The following is a 20,728-nucleotide window of genomic DNA, read 5'->3' as shown; positions in this document are numbered from 1 at the left end:
TTGATGGGATAATTGTGCTTAAATGGTTGATTTTAAGTGAATTTGTGATGATTGAAATTGTTGGGTTTTGGAAATAAAGAGACGTAAAAAGTGAGTTTTAGTGCATAAATTATTCTTGGATATTCTAATGTTTATTTGTGCAGTTGAGAATATAAGTTTTATTAGTCCAAATGGCAATTCAAGGCCAAAAATCAGATTTTATTTGGAAAATTCAGAAGGGGCTAAAGTACAAATAGAGGAAATTTCAGGGTATTTGTGCAATTTTGGAAAGTCATAAAATCTAAAAGATAAAATTTAGTTGTTGAATATAATTTGGGAATATCAACAGAAAATATCTTCCAAATAATTTTATCATTATCTAAATCTTTTAGTTATTTGGAAGATATAGGATATAAGATAATTGAGTTAATATCTATCAAATATTCTTTAAAATTGATTTAATCTAATGAATATTTGAAAGATATAATATATCAAAAGAAAATATCTTATCAACAAACTATTCAGAGTCCAAGACAATCAAGCCTATATAAAGAGACCCAAGGGAGGCAGAAAAAGGGGATTTCACTTAATTCATTCATTCTCTCATACTCCTCTCACTTTTCTTCCATGTTGTATTCAACTCCATTCATGGAGAGCTAAGCATCTAGGGCTATTCTGCTGTAATTCCATGATGGATTCTGAGGTTACGTTCAGTTAATGCAATTGTTTACTTTGATTATTGATTTAAGTTGTTCTCTCTATGTCTTTCATCTCTCTATCTTGTTAAAAGTAAAGATTTTTTTATCATAATGTGTTTGAATCTACATGCATATTGATTATATGAGTTTTAGGGTTTCTAGGTTTAAATTGAGAATCTACTTTGATTTAATTTAGGAACTTTCATATGATTAAATGATTTTTACTATCAATTGAGAATGTACTTTGATTGATTAGTAATAATTTCAACTATAATCAATTGAGAATTTACTTTGATTGATTAGCTTTTAATTTGGTTAGGAGATTTAAGAATAGACATGATTAAACACAACATAATTAGATTGAGAATGTACTTTGGTTGAATTTATTGTGAGTAATCTAGAAAGGTTTTGCATTTGATTGAGAATTTACTTTGGTTAAATGCATGATCGCCCTCAAATTAATTAAGAATGTACTTTAATTAATTTGAAACTTAAATAATAATCAATTGAACAATTATCTGTGAAGAACCGATGACGAATCTACCTTGGAAAAGTAGTGGAATTAGCCTATTTCATCGTAATGGTTTTTAAGTTTTTTATTTGTTCTTTAAATATTCTCCAATCATTACTTTTATCTATAAGCATTGCATAACATTCGTAAGAGTCAGATATTCAAAAGCAATTCCGTGTTCGTTGGGAGACGACTCAGGGTTACTTTAGCCCTATCTACCTTCTTGAATACTACTTGCCAATACTGAAGTTGCCTTGAAAAGTAGTATTAATTTGATAGCTTCAACGATAGCGTATCAAAAAATATTTACGAAATAAAACCCCTAGCCTCGCAAAGTCCAGGTTTTGCCACTCAATGGCCTCCCAATCGTGCCTCATAGGAAACACTGATGCTAGTAGAAGCTAGTTGGCGTAGAGTAATAGAAGAAACAATTCCAGTTCTAGTTAAGCTGCACAAAGCCCTTGGCCTCTGCTGTGAAAATGAAAATAACTTTGCTACAATGTCCTGAAGCGCAGAAAGTCTACAATCAAGTAACATTTAAATTTAAATTAATGTACAATTATAAATAAAATATTAATAAAAGATAGAAACTACAACTGTAGGACAGCTGCAACAAAAAAAAAATGAAACTCTGTGTGAACTGGTACAACAAAAACTTAGTAGAACCTACAAAAGCAACACCAGTAAAAAAAACGTTAGAAACAACAAGAGATGTTAGTAAAGTTAGATAACTGACTAAGGTAGCAAAAATATGTTAGTCACAGAAAATTAGAACAACTGAAACCGTTAGTATTGTCAAAGAAAAGCTTAGTTAGTAACACTAATTTGTAAAATAAAATTCAAAACTAAAGTAGACTAAACTAACTCCTACTTATAGCAAAAAGTAATCACACAAATCAAACTACTACAAGAAACATCTTAATAAAACCATTTAATAGAAATTACTAAAATCTAAACCTACCAATTTCAAAGGTTAAAAACTATTTAAACTACTTCAGTAAGACAGAAAACAGATTTAAAACTACTTATGACTATCTAAAATATAAAGAAAACTAGACACATGAAGACTTAATTATAATTTAAAATAACATCAGAAAGAAAGCTATGAAGAAGCATTAGCTAAGCATCAAAATAGGTTCAAAGCATAGAAAGAGAAGTTACATAAGTGGAAGGTGAATCTTGAATTTCAAAACATCTTATGCTTAGGTTTCAATGTAAGCAAAAGTCAAAATAATTTGCTTATACCAAACCGTCCAAGAAAGAAAATCTACTACAGGAATCCACAATCTTTACACAACAATAGAAAGGGACTTCAAACGTTGATAGTTCACTAGAGCGACAATCAAAGTGTTGTTGCTATAGCACACTATCCTGTTTATCACTCCAAAAAAAAGCATATATTGAAATAATTTTTCAACTTAAGCTTTGGTATAACGAATGATTTAATTAATGACATCTAATGTCATCATCCTAGTACTTATATTTAGATCCCCTACCACCGTCTTACCTCCAATGTTGCACTTGAGAAAGCAACTAAAACAAAACTGAACCTAAAAGCAGTTACAGTAGAAAAGATAAAATTTAATTACAGTAGAATGTTCTTTATTCTTCAAATTGTGGAAGAACAATATATTTAAATGAAGGATTAAAAGTTATTTTATTGGAACATCTGCATTGGATTTATGCAACTGACTTTGATGAAAACAAGATTAGCAACAACTTATAACATTAATTAAAGCTTCTAATTTCACACAGTTACATCTGACGTAGACTTTCATATTTGAATATTTCAATATATTGTTCTTAGGTCTTAAAATTTGAATTGTTTAAAACAAACCAAGGATCAAATCACATTGAAAATATATATAAAAGAGAAAACAATTATTCTTATATTGAGAATCTAACCACATTTATGATAGTTTCAAAGTGTAAAATGTAGCCTCCAAAACAATTTATGGATGAAAACATTAGAAAGCACTATAAATTGGGAGTGCAAATCCAGCTAAAGTACTCAAACTGGCTACAACAATGATAATCTTGAAAGAATTATAGTTGAACGGTCCCCATCATAAAGCACATAAAAAACTGAGATAATAAATATGTAAGGTATCACAGTTTGTCATAATAATATAAAATCGGACCATTTCCCTAGTAAAAGAAAAAGAAAAACCTATATAAGTTCTTAAGTGCATCATTAAGTGACAAAATATTCATCAGTTTCAGGAGATCAAATGAAGGTAAGGAAATAGGCACACCTTGACAAACAATAGGCAAAGGCCAGAACCGTTGATAATGATCTCACAAAATTCAGAAGCCGGTCCTTAACAACCTAACCTGGTTCTGAAGGTAGAATTAATGGCTCCAATGCTCTGCAGCTAGTGAATAAGTCAGCACACAAAGAATGGAGCATCAAAGAAAGAGATAACAAATTTAAAAAATTGATAAAGTTATTATCATAACAAAGACCTGCAAATAAGTATTGCTCCAGTCCATAATAGTAATGGCCGAAGTTAAGGAGTTACTATATAGTCAGTGGTACTTTTCTTCCAACTATTATCACTCCTCTACAATATCAGAGTTACGTATCAATTGCATTGAATAAGATAAATAGTTAATACAGGAAAAAAGAATAATAACAACAATATAACCTGGAAGAGTATTTTCCTTGTCTGGAACAATAATGGACCAACACCCTATATTGCAAAATTGATAACGCCAGTTGCAGGAATCAACTTCACTATGATAGGATTATTTGTAACAAATTATTATACCTGCAAAAAGCCACACAAGCGAATACTTAATAATCCATGGAAATATTCAATAATATTCTTTCATATTAACCTCTAGATTTCCTTATTAATAACTTACGATTGGTTATTATATTTCCTTATAAAATCATGATTTATTTTCTTAATTAGTTAGGATTACGATTAGTATAAATAATAGCGTTGAACCTTTGTTGAACATACAAACATTTTTATACAAAATAGTTAATATCAATTAGTATTTCATTATCATTTAGCAGTGTGTTTCAAACAATTTTATGGCTTTCATATCCTACTTCTGGCATTTTTTTAGTAGTGGTCTTTATTTTGATTGTCTCCTTCATTGGTTTGTTCAGTTATTATAACTTTCCGGCATGCGTTAACACTCATTGGCTGGAGGTGGAAGTTAATAAATTCTCTAAAAATGAAAAACAAACCAAAGTCTCCTCACAAAATGCTCTAACAAAATCTTCCAGATTTCTTGCTATTCTTGCACTCAGGTTAGAGAGAGAAAAAAAAAACCAAACAAAAACATAAAACACACACACATTGGACATGACAAAAACATCTCAGAGAGGCAAAAGCAGATAGAGCGAAGCTCGACCACATTACCTGATGGTTGGTGTGGGAGCAAACACACGCTAGAGCCCCTCGATTGGAGGCACCAGGACCTTCGACGAACAATTCCTTGACGGTCGAAGTCGTTCAACCCAGAAATGCACTACGTTTTTGTTCCTAAGCAACGGAAGACAAAAACGAACCCAAACCGAAGAGCTCCACGAACAATAAGAGGCTTTGCTTGAAGAATCATAGTAGAGAAAAGAAGCTTGTGGGTACAGCTTGCAGGAAAATCTCAGTAGAGAGAAGCTTGTGGATACACGCTCTAGGGCTTGCGAAAATTAGAAGATTGGGAAATGAAGGCACAGGAGGGAGAGGTGCTAAATTGGGGTGAATATGTGATAAACCACCTAAAATTTTTATAAAATAATATTGAAAAACTACCTAAGGTTTTAATCGCTGGAAATTTTCGGAGTTTCCAAAACCCCCCAAAAATTAACCCCTCCTAAAATATGTTATTTTTGTAGTGTTTGAAGTTGATTTAAATCCTAATTAATGTGTTTAACTACTAAACCTATATATTTATTATTGTGTGAAATATAGAAATAATTAATGAAGGAGGGAGAAAGAGGAATATAGAAGAGAGAGAAAGCTCGTGCCTAGGAGATAAGAAAAAATGCATATTCTTTCGACCTCAGTATAGAGGCATTTCTAACAAGGAGTATTAAACAGAAAAAAAATTCTAAATGTAAGCACCAAATAAGCAATTAAGCCTTTTAGATTGGATTGATTTTGTTCTTTGAAGAATTGAACTTTATTTTATTGAATTTTTATATAGTTTCTTTTCAAATTAGGTTCAAATATATAAACATATTAATATAAGATGAAGCCTTACTAAATGTTTATGAAAAATAAATACATAAAAAACAACTTTAGTTATAAAATAGTTTTAATTTCTATTTTAAAATAAAATACATTGAATCAAACAAGAAATTGGTTTGATTCATATAAACACTGTTTTCAATTTAATTCAATTAGAAAAAAAAGTGTTAGATTTTCTGACTTGATCCATTCATATTTAATTAAACAAAGTTATTCTATGACTTCTAACTACTTTATGAAGTCATAACTTCTTAACTAGTAAACTTCAATCAGCACTTTTAAATCATTTTATGATTCAAAAGGAGAAGAAACTATGGAAAAGGTTAAGAAAAGTTGCATTTTATAAGAACAATGATCATCTTAAGAATCACCCTAATAATTTTTTATTAGTTAATAATTGAAATTCGTATATCTTAATTAATATATATATATATATATATATATATATATATATATATATATATATATATATATATATATAATTCTAAACTGGTAGATTAACAGAAAAACATTCAAATTTGTTTCGTTTACATACAATTTTTACTGTAACAACTTATATGAAGAAGTCAATGACAATTACTCGAGTCAAAATTAAATTATTTATAAAATTTCAATAAAGATTCTACAGCATTTTTTTAATATATATGAATACATATATTGTAGAAGAATAAAAAAATTTACGAAAATAAAACATATATATATTTATATATTTATTTTAATGTACTAATTTATTTGTCGTCACTACAAAATTATATAATTTTTTCAGGAATTATTTTTAGAGTTATCAACGGTTTTAATTCCTGAAAAATTCGTTTCTCACCATTGCAAAAAAACTTTAGAAAAAGCAACATCGTTAAACATTATCTGCGATTTTGTACGAAACCACCACAATTTTCAGAATTTCTAGAAAAATCATTGTAATTTTTAGGAGTTTTTAAAAATCGTCGAAAATAGTTGAGATTTTACAGGAACCGTCAAAAATAGCCAGGATTTCTTATAACCGCTGTTATTTCTAGGAATTTCCTTCAAAACCGTCGAAAATATAGTGATAACTCAAATTTTTATTTTTATTTATCAATATATCACTAGTAAAAACGAAGTTTTTTAACGCGCGCTATATGCCTCGGTTTTACTGAAACCGAAGCGTATAAAAGCGCGGTGGCATTTTTGTAGTTTTAAACAACTTATATGCCTCGGGTATCAATAGAAGCGAAGCCAAAAAAATTTTCAACATCTGTTACGCGCCAACCGAAGCATATAACCCGTATATATTTTTAAATTTTAATTATTTTTCGAAACTTTAGGCACCGGGTATGTTGAAACCGAGTCAGTATGCGTCTCTTACCTCAGGTAAATATTAACCGAGGCAGTATACTCGTACATATCTCACTCTTCCTCTTCTTCTCTCTCGCTCACGCTCAGATCTGCTTCACTCTTCCTCTTCTCTCTCGCTCACGCGATCTCCTTCACTCTTCCTCTTCTTCTCTCTCGCTCACGCTCAAATCTCAAAGCCACCACTCTGCCGCTCCGCCGCTCAGATCTCCTTTCACGGTACCCTTCTCACTCTTCCTCTTCTTCTCTCTCGCTCAAATCTCCTTCTCACAGTTCCTCTTCTTCTTCTCTCTGTTGCTTTGCCACCACTCCGTCGCTCCGCCTCTCCGTCGCCACCACTCCGTTGCTCCGCCGTCGCCACATCTCCTTCAACGCCTCCGAAAGCCATGGCTGCCTCCCACCCCGCAACCCCAACCCGTCACGCCTCCCACCCTGCAACCCCAACCCGTCACGCCTCCCACCCCGCAACCCCAACCCCACCACCAATCGCCACCCAACCGGACTCGATCTCACTCCACCAGCGGACGCGATCTCAGATCTAGTGTTGTTCGTGGACCGCCTGGTGCCACAAAGCGGTGGATCGGAGTGATGCTTCCGTGATTCAGGCGGCAGAGGTGAGGGCAACGGAAAACAATGTCACACCGCCTGGTGGGTTGGCGGCTATGGCTCAATCTATGAAAATGAGTTTCTGCAGAGGATGAAAGTTGCTAGTTTGAAAAGTAGGGGGTTCTTTCTAACACAGAGTTGAAGATGTAAATGAGTTTCTGCAGAGAGGATGAGTGATTTGAAGAGTATGAACAATTTATTCACGATGATTTTTGGTTTTATCTGCTATGTATCTTATTCTGAATTTTGGAGTTGGTTTGTGTTTTGGACTCTGTGATGTATCTTATTCTAAATGCTTGAGTTTGAGTTCGAATTCTACTTTGAGATCCTGTATACCCTGAGTTTGAGTTTTCTGAAAATGCACTGGCATATAAGGCTGCTGTGTTAAAGGATTGAGGAAAAGACCCAGATGCATTGGCAGTTTTCTTAATTTTTTTTTATTAAATTTTCTATGATACTGACTCGGTTCAAAAGATAACCGATGCCAAAATCGATCCTTTTTTGACCCGGTTTAGAACCGAGACATTAAACGTGTTCTTTTTACCTCGCCTCCATATGCACCGGTTGTAAAACCGGTGCGTATAAACCAAATTAACCGATGCCATTTCTGTTTATTGTACTAGTGTATTCTTGTCCCAAATCATTCCATCAAAGTTGCCACCCAAAGAACCGCTGGTTCTTCTTTATCACTAACTTCCACACAATATATGTTTTTGTGCAATAGAAACTTCACTATGTATATAATATAACCACCTGGCAAATTATGCTTTTTCTGATAAAGTTTGATTACTTTACAAACTTTCTTAATTCTGAGGCTGTGTAAAGAATCTGCAGTAACCTTGCACTTTAGACTCCTCACAGGGACAAAATATTATTTAGCCTTCCATCAAGGAAGTGACAATGGAAAAATTCATTGGCACTGACAAATTTTTTAATAATTGGTAGAATAGTTTTTCCTTTTGTTTAGTTGGGAAAGAAAAAGATGTTGTTTGAATTTGACAACAGTAGTACTAATTCAAAGATTCATGATGAGGTCTCATATGATGATACCTCACCTTTATTGCGAGGGCGGGTTACTTTTGATTCAATCCTAGTTGAATAAATGACATTACCCAAAAATAAGCAATTATTATATTTTCTCCTATGTGCATTAAGCTTTTGACTTTTTACTTTCTGGTCAAGTTCTCTTTGGAGTGAGAAAAGAACCTTGTAACGAGCATGACTTGAGACTGTTGGTTGTAACAAAACATTGATTTGGTAGTTAGTGTTGGTTGCTATTAGTCCTATTTTGCCAGTACAAAATCAATAACACTACAAAGCTAATAACTTGAGTTATCTCTACACAAATCATGTTCAAATTTTTATTTTTATTTATCAAGGAAATTGAACTAGAACATTATTTGCATTTTGTTGTTCACCTTTTTATCTTTTACCATCTTTCCAGATCTTTTGTATAAAGTTTTGGAGGCATAAAGAGCATAACCATTATCCCCATAAACCATGATAATCACTGTCTTACAAGAGAAATTGTGGATTGTGAAAAACTTACATATACAGAAAATCCTACACCATTCACAGAAAGCTTAAGTTTCATTTACCATCATGACAGCAAAACAATTAAACTACAGAACATCTCCCAAATTCCATGAAAGCATCAGAACATATGACAAAAATCAATAGAATTCGAACATAATTTCTTACCTCTGCACCAAGCTTATTATAGATACCATTTTCGGTCAACATTACAATGAACAAGACAACACCATAAAATCCAAAACAAATGAAACTCATTCATCAGAAACAACCATATTAATATTTAGAAACAGCCATAATAAAACAACCATATTAATATTTAGAAACAGCCATAATAAAACCAGAACTATATTTAAGAAAGACTAACAAGGAAAGTGATTCAAAAGATGAAATATATATGGAGACTAGCTCAGAACTGATGAGGATGATCCCTCCCTTGTTTTCCAACTTTAGGAAAGAACTTAAAGCGATTAATCTCATGAAAGGTCTCTTTGAATCTAAACTTTGATCAGCCAAATCTACACAAGCACATTTTAATCAAAAACATAGAACAACAAACCTAATAACAAGAGATTACTCACAAAACAAAAAAATAAATGTAGCCCACATGCCAAGGAGAAACCTAAATATTTTGCAAATTACATTTTAAGTACAAGTAACATAATCATAACAGGTAGCCCACATGGCAGAAAACTCTTTGAACTTTACTTTCATTTCTTAGTTGAAAAGTGCAATATCTCATTATATAGTAATTCTTATTACATAACTAAACCGTAATTAGCTTCCATCATATTAAGCAAATATATATCATGATGAATCCTCATAAAACACTATAATTTGGCTCCTGCTCAACCTTTCTTTCATAAAAGCAGAGGAAATGTAGTAACAATAAGTAAACACATACAGATGTGTGAAACATAACATCTCATTTAGCTAGCGAAGTATAAGAACATTCAAAACTATTCAACATCAGCCAAAACAAAGACTATCCTAAACAACTTACCAAGCTATTGATCCATAACAGAAAACACATAATTTTTCGTGACTGGGATCGAAGTGGTTCATAAGTGGATGACTTCAAAAACCAAAACCAGAGAGGCAAGATCGAACACAATCTTACCTTGGCGGTCATTGATGAGCGTGCCAGAGCACCTCTACCTCACTCAACCCATAAGTGCCTCAACACCTCGACGCCTCCACCTCGATGCTCAACCAAGCAGGAGAAGACGAACACGAAGCCAAGCAGGAGAAGACAAACACAAAGCCAAGCAGGAGAAGATTGTGGTACATGGAAGGATTTGGGGGAAAATTTGATGAAGGCGAGGAGGGAGGTTAAAGTTTAGATAGTTTTAGAGAATTAGATTAGATGTATGACTGAAGGCGCGAGGGAGGAGATATGAATTGGGTAGGTATTCTAAAAAAAAAAAATAGAGCTGTCAAAACAGGCCATTCGACCCGACCCGGTCCGGCCCACCACGGGTTGGTCACTTAGTGAGCCAACCCAACCCGACTCATTTATTAGCAAGCTAGAAAAATTAGAATCCAGCCCGACCCACCACTGGTTGGTGGGTAAACGGGTTGGCTCACTAGCTTACTTAATTACAATTTTTTTTAAATAAAAAAAATGTACAAACTTTATATAATTCAAATTTAAACAAATTTCACTCTCAAATTTCACTCTTGTGTTTAATTAATTTTGAAAATAAGGAATTTAAATAATTTTTTCAAGCATAAAAAATAATAACTAGTTTTTTTATAAAATTAAAATTAAATTTTAATAAAATAAAATTAGGTAGGTAGATTAGTGGACCCACTCGGTCTACTACAGGTTCAACCCGCATGAGTCGGGTTTAAATGAGCCGGGTTGAAATCTGATCCGCATAAAAAAGAAATATAATTTTTTCAAAGCCAACCTGACTCAAACCCGTTATGGGTCGAGTTGACCTGCGGATTGTGACTCATTTTGACAGCTCTATAAAAACATTTTAATTTAAGGGTGGTTTTTGCTATTATTCGTCAAAAAGTTTAAAAAAATAATAAGAAAAAATACTTATGGTTTTAAACCATCGGAAATTATTCGATTTCCAAAATTGTCAAAAAAAAATAACCCTCTTACAATCAATTATTTTTAAAATCAATTATTTTTATAGTGAGTGAGACATTGACACGGAAATTGACTTCCCGTGATTTATTTGAAGTGGTCATATAGTCATTGAGGCGACTGTATACCAATTCAAATTTCTTGGCAATAGTGATTGTGTTTGAAGGTACCTAAAATAAATAATAAATATACTTATATTATGGAAAGTCAGCATGTGGAAGTTCCAACACGAAAGGAAGAATCTTGACAACACATAAAATAAAAATTAATCTTTCTCATCATATTTTTTTCTATTCCTCAAATAATCTTTCGTCTAGGAACCGTTTTAAGCTAGTTTAGAGATGTTTTAAATTTGGACACCAAGACCAGAAAGATTAAAAATTAACTTTGCATTTTAAAAAAAAAATACTTTTGTTATGCTAAATTAAAATTTGTATATCCAGAAGGTCCTTATTTATTATTTTAATTCTATATAGAAATATTTTTCAAATTTTAAAAAAATGTTAGCATGATCTTCATTAATCTTAACACTTTTATGAAAAGTTTTTTATATCGATTAAAAACAATTTTCTATACTATTTTTAAAATTAGTATAGATACAATGAATATAGAAAATTTGCATTTTCTATATGGTTTAGAATTGACATGCAAAAGTTGAAATTTAAACATAATCTGACTTGCATAAAAGAGTGGAAAATAATTGTAAGAAATTTCAAGTTATTTTCTTAAATATAAAGAATAAAAAATATATTCAAATACAAGTAACATGTATTCATTGACAATCTAATTCAAAAAAAAAAAAGGAAAACTCTCAACAAATATTAGACACATTTGTCGTTGGCACCTCTTTTTCGACGAAACTGGTTGCTGGCCAGAAGGCTTACTAGCGGCAGAATTGAGCCAAACCCCTCAATCGTTGTCTTGTTATCTCTTATACTTAAAATATGTGCTCTACGTTCTCTTTTGTTGTTGTCGTCCCATGCTCAACTCATAAACCAACAACTTAAACGAATATTATCAAGGATTAATCCTTGTTTGATGATTAAAGAAAAAAAGAAATATAAAGTTCGTAAAAAAATTAAATTTGAAAAATAATCACTAACATCATGAGGTCATTTTTTTTAATGATATCCCTTAACTTTTTTAAAAAGCTTTGAGTGACTCCATTGAACTCGACAACTATAATATAATTAGACAAGTCTATCTTAAAGGCGAAGGCAAGTTGTCACCCTTTGCCTCTAAACTTCTTTTCAATCTAGAAGAATGGAATTTGACTCAATGAATTGACTTACAAGTTTTTTTGGCTACATATAAATGAATATATGGATGAATGATGCATAGCTATTCTTTGATATTATGGGTAGCTTGCATGTGCTTGTTCCTCTCCTTTGTATGATGAGCAGTGCATTAGGAAAAGCAAGTGTTGATGATGGCATGCATGTGAAGATGAAGGGTACCATAGGAGTTATTACATACAACAATTCCCGTAACGGTAAAGAGGAAATAGTTGCTGTTAAGATGGCAATGGAAGATTTCTATCATTACAGCAATCAAAGTTTTGGTTTACAGATAAGAGACTCACATGGCGATCCTCTTCAGGCTGCCCTAGCAGGTCTTTCTTCTTTCCCACTACTCTTTCATTCTTTCATATTCTATTCAACTTGGACAAAACTATTATAAACCCTTCTGTCATATAATAAATTATTAGCTTTAATTCTACATTATGATTCATTGAACTTAAATGTAAAAATGTTATTAATAAATCAAAATCATAGACAATTATAATTTGAAAGATTATTACATAAAAAATTTTTAGGCTAAATTCTTTTTGAAGAACGGAAAAATAAAAAACTGTTATTAATAAATCAATAATTATATTTTGTATGTACAGTTAATTAAGACTTGTTGTCGTTATATATATATATATATATATATATATATATATATATATATATATATATATATATATATATATATATATATATATATATATATATATATATATATATATATATATATATATATATATATATATATAGATATAGATATTTTGTTAGAGGGCCTGCCGGCCAGGTTATTTAATGCCTGACAAAATTTCCAAACCATTCTTTAAATCAGTCCTAGGCGGCATTTAGTTGTATGTTATCATCATTATGAGCAGTGATAGCATGACACTGCAAAACTATAAATCAAGTTCATTAACACAGTTAAATAATAATATTTTGGTTATAATTATATTACTTTTAATTTAAAATCATAATATATATTATTATATTATCAAAAGTATTGTGAAATGATTTTTTTTAAAAAAATTAGTATGAAACTAGGTTTTTTTCTTTAAATATTGATAAAAGAAAAATAAGAGTTTAAGTTTCATATTTTACAGCAATTTCTGTTACATCTTTTCATGTGTAAGAAGAAGCTTTAATTTTCATCAGAACTGATTAAATGTTTTCACTTCTTTTCTCCCTCTCTTGTTCTCCAATTAAGTCATCTTTTGTTTTCAATGAAACACTGATGTTTTGGCTTAAAATCGAATTGGTTGCAGAAATGAGATTGTAGTGGGGATTTTCTAGTATTGGGTCACCAGGATGAATTTTTTTTTTATAGATATTCATTGAAAATTAAGTGATGAAATTTATTGGAGAAATTGTTTTCATGTGGCATCTCGAAAAGGTAATTTAATTCAACTAGAATTTCTTAAAAAAAATTCACTTCTTTAAAAATTAGTTTTAATTTATTTCATTTTATATAATTATTTTTTTATTAAATATATATTTAGACATGAAATTTAAAAGTTGAAATATTTAAATTTTAAAAAAAATATATAATTATTTTAATCAAATTATATTAAATATTTTTAAAACTTATTAATCTATTTCATTTCAAGTTATTAATTGAGTTGTTTATATTATTTAATATATTTTAGTTTTAATATCAATTGCAAAACATGTTTAACAAGTCAAAACAATTTAACTATATCTATTTTTAAAATTTTGAAAATCAAAATGTATAAAAAATTCAAACATATATTAATTTTAATTTTGTTTAAATATTTAAGAATTAAAATTATATTTAATCTTTTTTTTTAGTGTTTACAACAGTTTATTGAAATAATTAAGTTCTAAGCTATGTATAACAATGCCCACTCTTCTTCTGCAGCTAGAGATCTTATTGATACACAAAAAGTGGAAGCAATTATAGGGCCTGAAACATGGAAAGAGACAGCTTTAGTGGTTGATATTTGTAGCAAAAATATGACCCCAATTCTATCTTTAGCTGATGCAACTCCAAACTGGTCAACTTCGAAGTGGCCCTACCTAGTGCAAATCTCACCTAATCAGTTTAAGCAGATGAAAGCAGTAGCAGCTATTGTACAATCCTTTGAATGGTACAACGTTAACATAATATACGATGATACTGATTCTTCATCCACGAGAATGTTCTCTCATCTCTATAGTGATCTTAGTGTGTCAGGTGTTCATATAAGCAATGTTTTGGCCATCCCTCCGTTAAGCTCCTCTTCACTGCCTCAAGAACTAGAGAAACTTAGGAATGGCTATTGCAGAGTTTTTGTTGTTAATTTGTCAGTTCCTTTGGCCATAAACCTATTTCAAACAACAAAGAAATTGAAAATGATGGAGAAAGGTTATGTATGGATCGTTACGGATCCTCTTACAAGTCTTCTCCATTCATTGAACTCTTCCACTGTATCCTTAATGCAAGGGATAATTGGAGTAAAGAGCTACTTCCCAGAAATAGGGCTTCAATACGAGGACTTCTACTCTAAATTTAGAAAAAAATTTAGCTCAGAGAACCCTCATGAACTTAACAATGAGCCTGGGATATTTGCAGCACGTGCTTATGATGCTACTCGGACTCTTGCTCTATCCATGATCCAAACAACCAACAAAAAGGATCAAACGTTAATGGATAAGATTCTACTCAATAATTTTAATGGCTTAAGTGGAAAAATTCATTTCACTGACCAAAAGTTAGACCCTTCAGATACTTTTCAGATCATCAATGTGATGGGGAAAGATTATAAGGAAATTGGGTTCTGGACAAATGGACTAGGTTTCTCAAATACTATAGGCCAAAATGCTGCTTTCAATTCTTCAATGAAGGAACTTGGACAAGTTTTATGGCCAGGAAGACCTTGGGGAATACCAAGAGGATGGATTCCAGCATTGGATAAACCACTAAGAATTGGGGTCCCCGTTTTGGCCACATTGAAACAATCCGTAACTGTAATTCACGACCAAACAGAAAATACCACCACGTTCCAAGGATTCACCATTGATATTTTTAGAGCAACTATGGAGTTGCTGCCCTATCACTTGCCCTACAAATTCTATCCTTTCAATGACACGTACGATAATTTGGTGAAGCAAGTTTATTTGAAGGTAAGACTTGTTAACTATAGTATTATTTGTACCAAGTCTTTCAATCTATCCTTTCTCATTATTTGTACCATGTCCTATATATTTTTAATTTAGTTGTGTTTCTATGTAGTGTCAGTTAGTATTTTGAGGTCATGAAGAGAATAATTGATGGGTAAAGAAAATGTAGAGATAGTAAAATGTGAAAGTAATAATTGAAAGAAGTGTATTTTGTAGATGTTTTCTTACAGAGTACATGGACATTTATAACCTATAGATTAGTTTAAAACATGCTAGCCATTACTTATGTGAAATATCCTAGATTTTTACCTTTGTAGAATATTCTTGATTTTTTCTTCTTATCTTAGACTTTTCTACAATATTCTAGAACTTTTATTACATTTTAATGCTTATATCTTAAAATTTTCTATATTATTTTAGAATTTGCATTACACTTTAATACTCCTCCTTAATGCAAATCCAGTAATTCCAAACATTGCGCGTAGTAGTTAAAATCTTGGTCTTAATAATGCTTTTGAAAAAAATATCTGCCCTTTGGTCTTTTGTTGGGCAGTACTCAAGTCAAATTTGTTTACTTGTCTCTTTATCTCGAATTAAGTGATATTTAATGGCTATGTGTTTTGTTCTTTGAAGATGGACTGGATTTTCTACTATTGCTATTGTCGATTTGTTGTCGTAATAGATAATAGTCGATCCATCTTGTGGTTCACCCATATCTTTAAGTATTCTTCAGAGCCATATTGCCTAACTCATGGTTTTAACAGTTGCTACATACTCTACTACTGTTGTTGATTGTGCCACGGTTGCTTCTTTGATGCCCAAGATAAAATATTTTATCCTAGTGAGAAAGCGTATCCTGACGTACTCTTCATGTCGTCCATTGATCTTGCCCAATCACTATCTGTGTAGCCAATCATCTTTGAGTTAATCATGGTTTTGTACCATATACTAAACTCCTTTGTGCTTTGTAGATATCTTAAAATTCTTTTTCCTACTTCATAATGAATCTGACTTGACTTTTGCATGAATCTTGATAAAAGACTTGTAGTATACATAATGTGTGGTAGTGTGGCTGCAAGATACAAGAGACTTCCAATCAAACTCCTGCAACGTGATGCATCTACTTTTGTGCTCCATCATCTTTTTGTAGCTACTCGTTTACCACCAATAGAGTAGTGACAGGTTTACAAGCATTCTCATCTTGAACTTCTTTAGTAAAGCTTCAATATATTCCTTTAGGGATAGAAATATACCTTTTTTTTTGTTTCACCTCTATACAGAGGAAATAGTTCATTAAGCCAAGGTTGGTCATCTCAAATGTCTTCATTATGTCTTCTATAAATTCTTTCATCATTTCATATTGTTTCATGTATAGATAAGATCATCAACATATAAGGACATAATGAGATGATAATGACCTTGTGCCTTACTATATAGTTTTGGCTCACTCATGCTCTTCATGAGTCCTTGATCGATGAATTATTGATCAATCTTGCTATACCATGCTTGAGGAGCTTGCTTTAGGCTATATAATACATTTTTAAGTCTTAGTACTTTTCCTTTATTGCCTTTGTTGATGAAGCCTTGTGGGTGTTCCACATAAATCTCTTCTTCGAGCACTCCATTTAGAAAGGCTGATTTCACATTCAATTCATAAACGTTCCATCCTTTTTGTGCTGCAAGAGCTATTAAAACTCTAATTGTACCTAAGCGAGCAACTTGAACCAATGTTTCATTGTATTCTATTCCTAGTTATTATGAGTAGCCTTTAGCAACCAATCTTTCCTTGTGCTTTTGTATAGTTTCATCAAGATTGAGCTTTTTTTATATACCAATTTGAGTCCTATGATGTATTTACCATAAGGGTAGTTTATGAGTTCCCAAGTGTTATTCTTCTCAATCATTTTAATCTCTTCTTCCATAGCCTTGACCCAAACTTCTTGCTTTGATGCTTCTTCATAATAGTTAGCTCAATCATGGCCATATTGCAAGTTTCGTATATGTCTACCAAAGATCTTGCTCGTCTTGGACTGGAGTCAGGTGAAGAATTTTGTTATTGTGGAGGTGGAGAAAGTGTACCTGAATTTTCTACCTCTTTTGGAGATTGTTGCACTAGAACTAAAATGTTGCTTTAAATAAGTTTTTCTTCTTCCATATTCTAGGAAGCATTTTCATCAACTTCAACATCTTGATAAATGATGAGTTTTTTTATTTGTAGGTTGTAGACTCGGTTTCCCTCTTAACTGTTTTCTATATCCCAAAAATATTCCTCGTAAAGTCTTGTCTTCGAGCTTGTGCTTCCTTTGATCAGGAACATGTATGTAACAGATAGATCCAAATACTCGTAGGTGTTTATTTAATGGCCTTTTTCGACTCCAAGCTTCAATAGGAATCTGGTCTTGGATTGCCTTAGTTAGACATTTGTTTAGAATGTAAATTGCATTGTAGACTGCTTCAACTTGAAAAGTATTAGGCATACTTTTCTCTATTAGCATTACCATCTTTATAACGGTGCGATTCTTTCTCTCTAACACCCCCATTTTGTTGTGTTATATATATGATGGTAAGTTGTCGCTCTATGCCTTGATCTTCACAAAATTTGTCAAACTCGCGAGATGTGTACTCCTTACCACGATCACTTCTAAGTACTTTTATCTGTTTTCCACTTTGTTTATTGACAAGGGCCTTAAATTTCTTGAATACTTCGAAGACTTCTGAATTTGCCTTTAAGAAATAGACTCATTTCATTCTAGAGAAGTAATCATTAAAGATGATGAAATACCTGTTGTTGTGATGTGAAGGCGTCCTTATCGATCCACAAACATTAGTATGAATGAAGTCTAATAAGTCTTTTGCCCTCCATGCTTTGTTTGTCGAGAATGATAATCAGTGTTGTTTGTCGAGGAGACATCCTTCGAATGATTCATTATTCTCCTTCAAGAATGGAATATCTTTCACATGTTTTCTGATATATAAGCTTTAAGGCATGTGTGTTGAAGTTACCAAATCTCGTATGCCAAAGCAATGACTCATAAACTTCTACCTTCATGACAATATTAGTTCTAGATTTGAAGCTTACAGGAAAACTTCTATTTCTCTTCTCCATTTTTACTTTGCCAATTTCTATCATTTTACTGTCATAAACTTTACATGTATATTTCTCAAAATGAAGAGAATATCCATTCTCCATCATTTGGCCAATACTTAAAAGATTTTCTTTAAGATTTGGAACTAGTAAAACGTCCTTGATGAATTTCGTACCTTTCTTTGTCTCCACCATGACAGTTCCTTTGCTTATAGACTCCACTATGGTGTCCTTTCCCAGTCGAACTTTGACATTGACAAATTTATCAATGGCTTAGAAGATGCTTTGATCTTTCAACATATGATTGTTGTATCCACTATCGAAGTACCAACTTCTTTCTTCACTAAGAGATTCTTGATTGGCATAGAATAAGAGTTTCTCCTTATTATGTTCTCCCGTAAAGTTTGCTTTATGCTTATTTTTATTATGACAATAGTTCTCTAAGTGACCAAATTTCTTACAGTACTATTGAGGTTTTCCATGATGCCAACAATATTTTTCCAAGTGACTTGTGCTTTTACAAATGTCACATAGAGGATATTTTCCTTGACGAGTCACAAAGAAACTTCTAGAATTTTCTTTACTTCATATTCTTTATTCCATGACCATAACTTTAGTTTTGATTGAAAGATATTTTTGACTGATTCTTCTTTATGTCTTTTCAATATTTGTTCATAAGCTTAAAGAGAGCTCATTTGTTGTGTTACTGACAATGTAGCCAAATCTTGTATTTGTTAAATCATAGTTGTGATTGCATTATATTTTTGGGGAATAAAAACTAAAATTTTCTCAACGATATTTTTGTAAAGAATATTTTCTCCATAGGCCTTCATTACTATCTGTTTCTTTTATTCTAGAATAGTAGTCTTTAATGGTCTTAAATTCTATCATTCCTATTGTCTTAGAGAATGAAGTTTAACATTGTGTATCCTCACTTCCTTAAAACTGCTCTTATATTGTGTTCCAAGCGTGGTTTGCACTTATGTCAACACTAGTAAAAAAAGCGGATTCTGACGCCCCATATACGCTTCGGTTATTGAGAAACTGAAGCGTACAAGGTTATATACCTCGGTCCCCATCCAACCCGAGGTCCAAAAGCCATATTGCTTCGGTTAACACAAAACCGGTGCCTATACACCTCTATTGCGCTGTTTGAAAGGACCTGAGAAGTCTGACACGTAACTACTGCCTCGATTTGCTACGAAACCGGTGCCTAAACCCTTCCCTATTGCTTCGTTTGGAATGAGACTGAAGCCTATACACCTCTGCTGGTCACTGAAAAGTCTGAACCCCTCCCTATTGACTCGATTAAAGGTAGAATCGAGGCGTATTACCTGGTCAAATCAGTCACACCACACCTGACCCGCTTTTTCATTTTTTCCTCTTCTTTCCTCTAACACTCTCATCTCACTCTCATCTTCCCTCTCGTTCTCTCCTCATCTCACTCTCATCTTCCCTCTCGTTCTCTCCTCATCTCACTCTCATCTCTCTTTCATCTGGCAGATACAGAGAGGGCGTGATCTCTCTTCTCCTCTCCCACTTGACAGCCACGGTGCGAGAACGAGACGCGATGGTGGCCGGCGTCGAAAGTGGAGGGGAGGCGCGATGGTGGCCGGCGTCGAAAGCGGAGGGGAGGCGCGATGGTGGAGACGAGTACCGCAGCGGCAATGATGGGAGGCTCGCCGATCTAAGGCGTTTGGCGAGCAGAGAAGATGGTGCCTTGGAGATGATGGGAGGTTCACCGATCTAAGAGTTGAACGGAGTTCCTTGGCGAGGTGGCGGCGAGGTGGTGGCGAGGTCGCGACGAGGTTGCAGCGAGGTTGCGGCGAGGTCGCGGCGAGGTCGCAGCGAGGGCGTCCTGCAGCGGTGGCGTTGGTGAGCAACAAAGAGGTGCCGGCGAGGCGTCCTGCAACAGTGGCGAGCAACCTCCCTTCTTCCCCAAATCTTTTCTTCTTCCCTAAATGCTCATTGTATCAAAATCCATACTTTTTTTCTCTGTTGTTTTGGGAGCAATTTTGTTAAGGTTGGTGTAGTTGATTTTTCTGTGTTGTTATGATATTTGGTTCTATGTTCTGAGATTTGGTTATCTGAAAGGGAAAAAAATTCAATAACCCTTTGCTATTCTGATATTTGGTTCTGTGTATATCTTCTGATATTTGGTTCTCTTCTGATATCCTTTTCTGTGAAAAGGGGAAAAAATTCAATAACCTTTGCTTGTCTGGACTATGCAACGAAGAGGTAGAAATGGATTGTTTTGAAAAAAAAAAATACGCAA

At 32.8% G+C, this 20,728-nt stretch overlaps 1 protein-coding gene and 1 long non-coding RNA gene across 4 annotated transcripts; one reads left to right on the top strand and one right to left on the bottom strand.

Moving 5' to 3' along the window:
* Nucleotides 1-1,657: 1,657 nt before the first annotated feature.
* On the bottom strand, nt 1,658-4,920 carry LOC108333404 (uncharacterized). Of its 3 annotated transcripts, XR_008246235.1 has the most exons (5): nt 4,566-4,919; nt 3,837-3,959; nt 3,655-3,752; nt 3,444-3,557; nt 1,658-1,854 (listed from the first exon to the last, which is right to left on the bottom strand). It is a non-coding gene; the product is annotated as an uncharacterized LOC108333404 (long non-coding RNA). The 3 variants fall into 3 exon arrangements; XR_001832555.2 differs by having other exon boundaries at nt 3,444-3,563; nt 3,655-3,959; nt 4,566-4,920; XR_001832556.2 differs by having other exon boundaries at nt 3,655-3,959; nt 4,566-4,918.
* A 7,401-nt stretch (nt 4,921-12,321) lies between these two features.
* On the top strand, nt 12,322-20,203 carry LOC108332669 (glutamate receptor 2.8). Its single transcript, XM_052870205.1, has 4 exons — nt 12,322-12,577; nt 14,128-15,371; nt 16,002-16,090; nt 19,957-20,203. Exons 1-4 carry the CDS (start codon nt 12,322-12,324, stop codon nt 20,201-20,203), a joined length of 1,836 nt encoding a protein of 611 aa, XP_052726165.1.
* Nucleotides 20,204-20,728: the final 525 nt, after the last annotated feature.

This window comes from Vigna angularis, chromosome 11, assembly GCF_016808095.1.
Source record: "Vigna angularis cultivar LongXiaoDou No.4 chromosome 11, ASM1680809v1, whole genome shotgun sequence".
NCBI classification, from domain to species: domain Eukaryota; kingdom Viridiplantae; phylum Streptophyta; class Magnoliopsida; order Fabales; family Fabaceae; genus Vigna; species Vigna angularis.
This window is presented reverse-complemented; position numbering and strand designations above follow the sequence as displayed.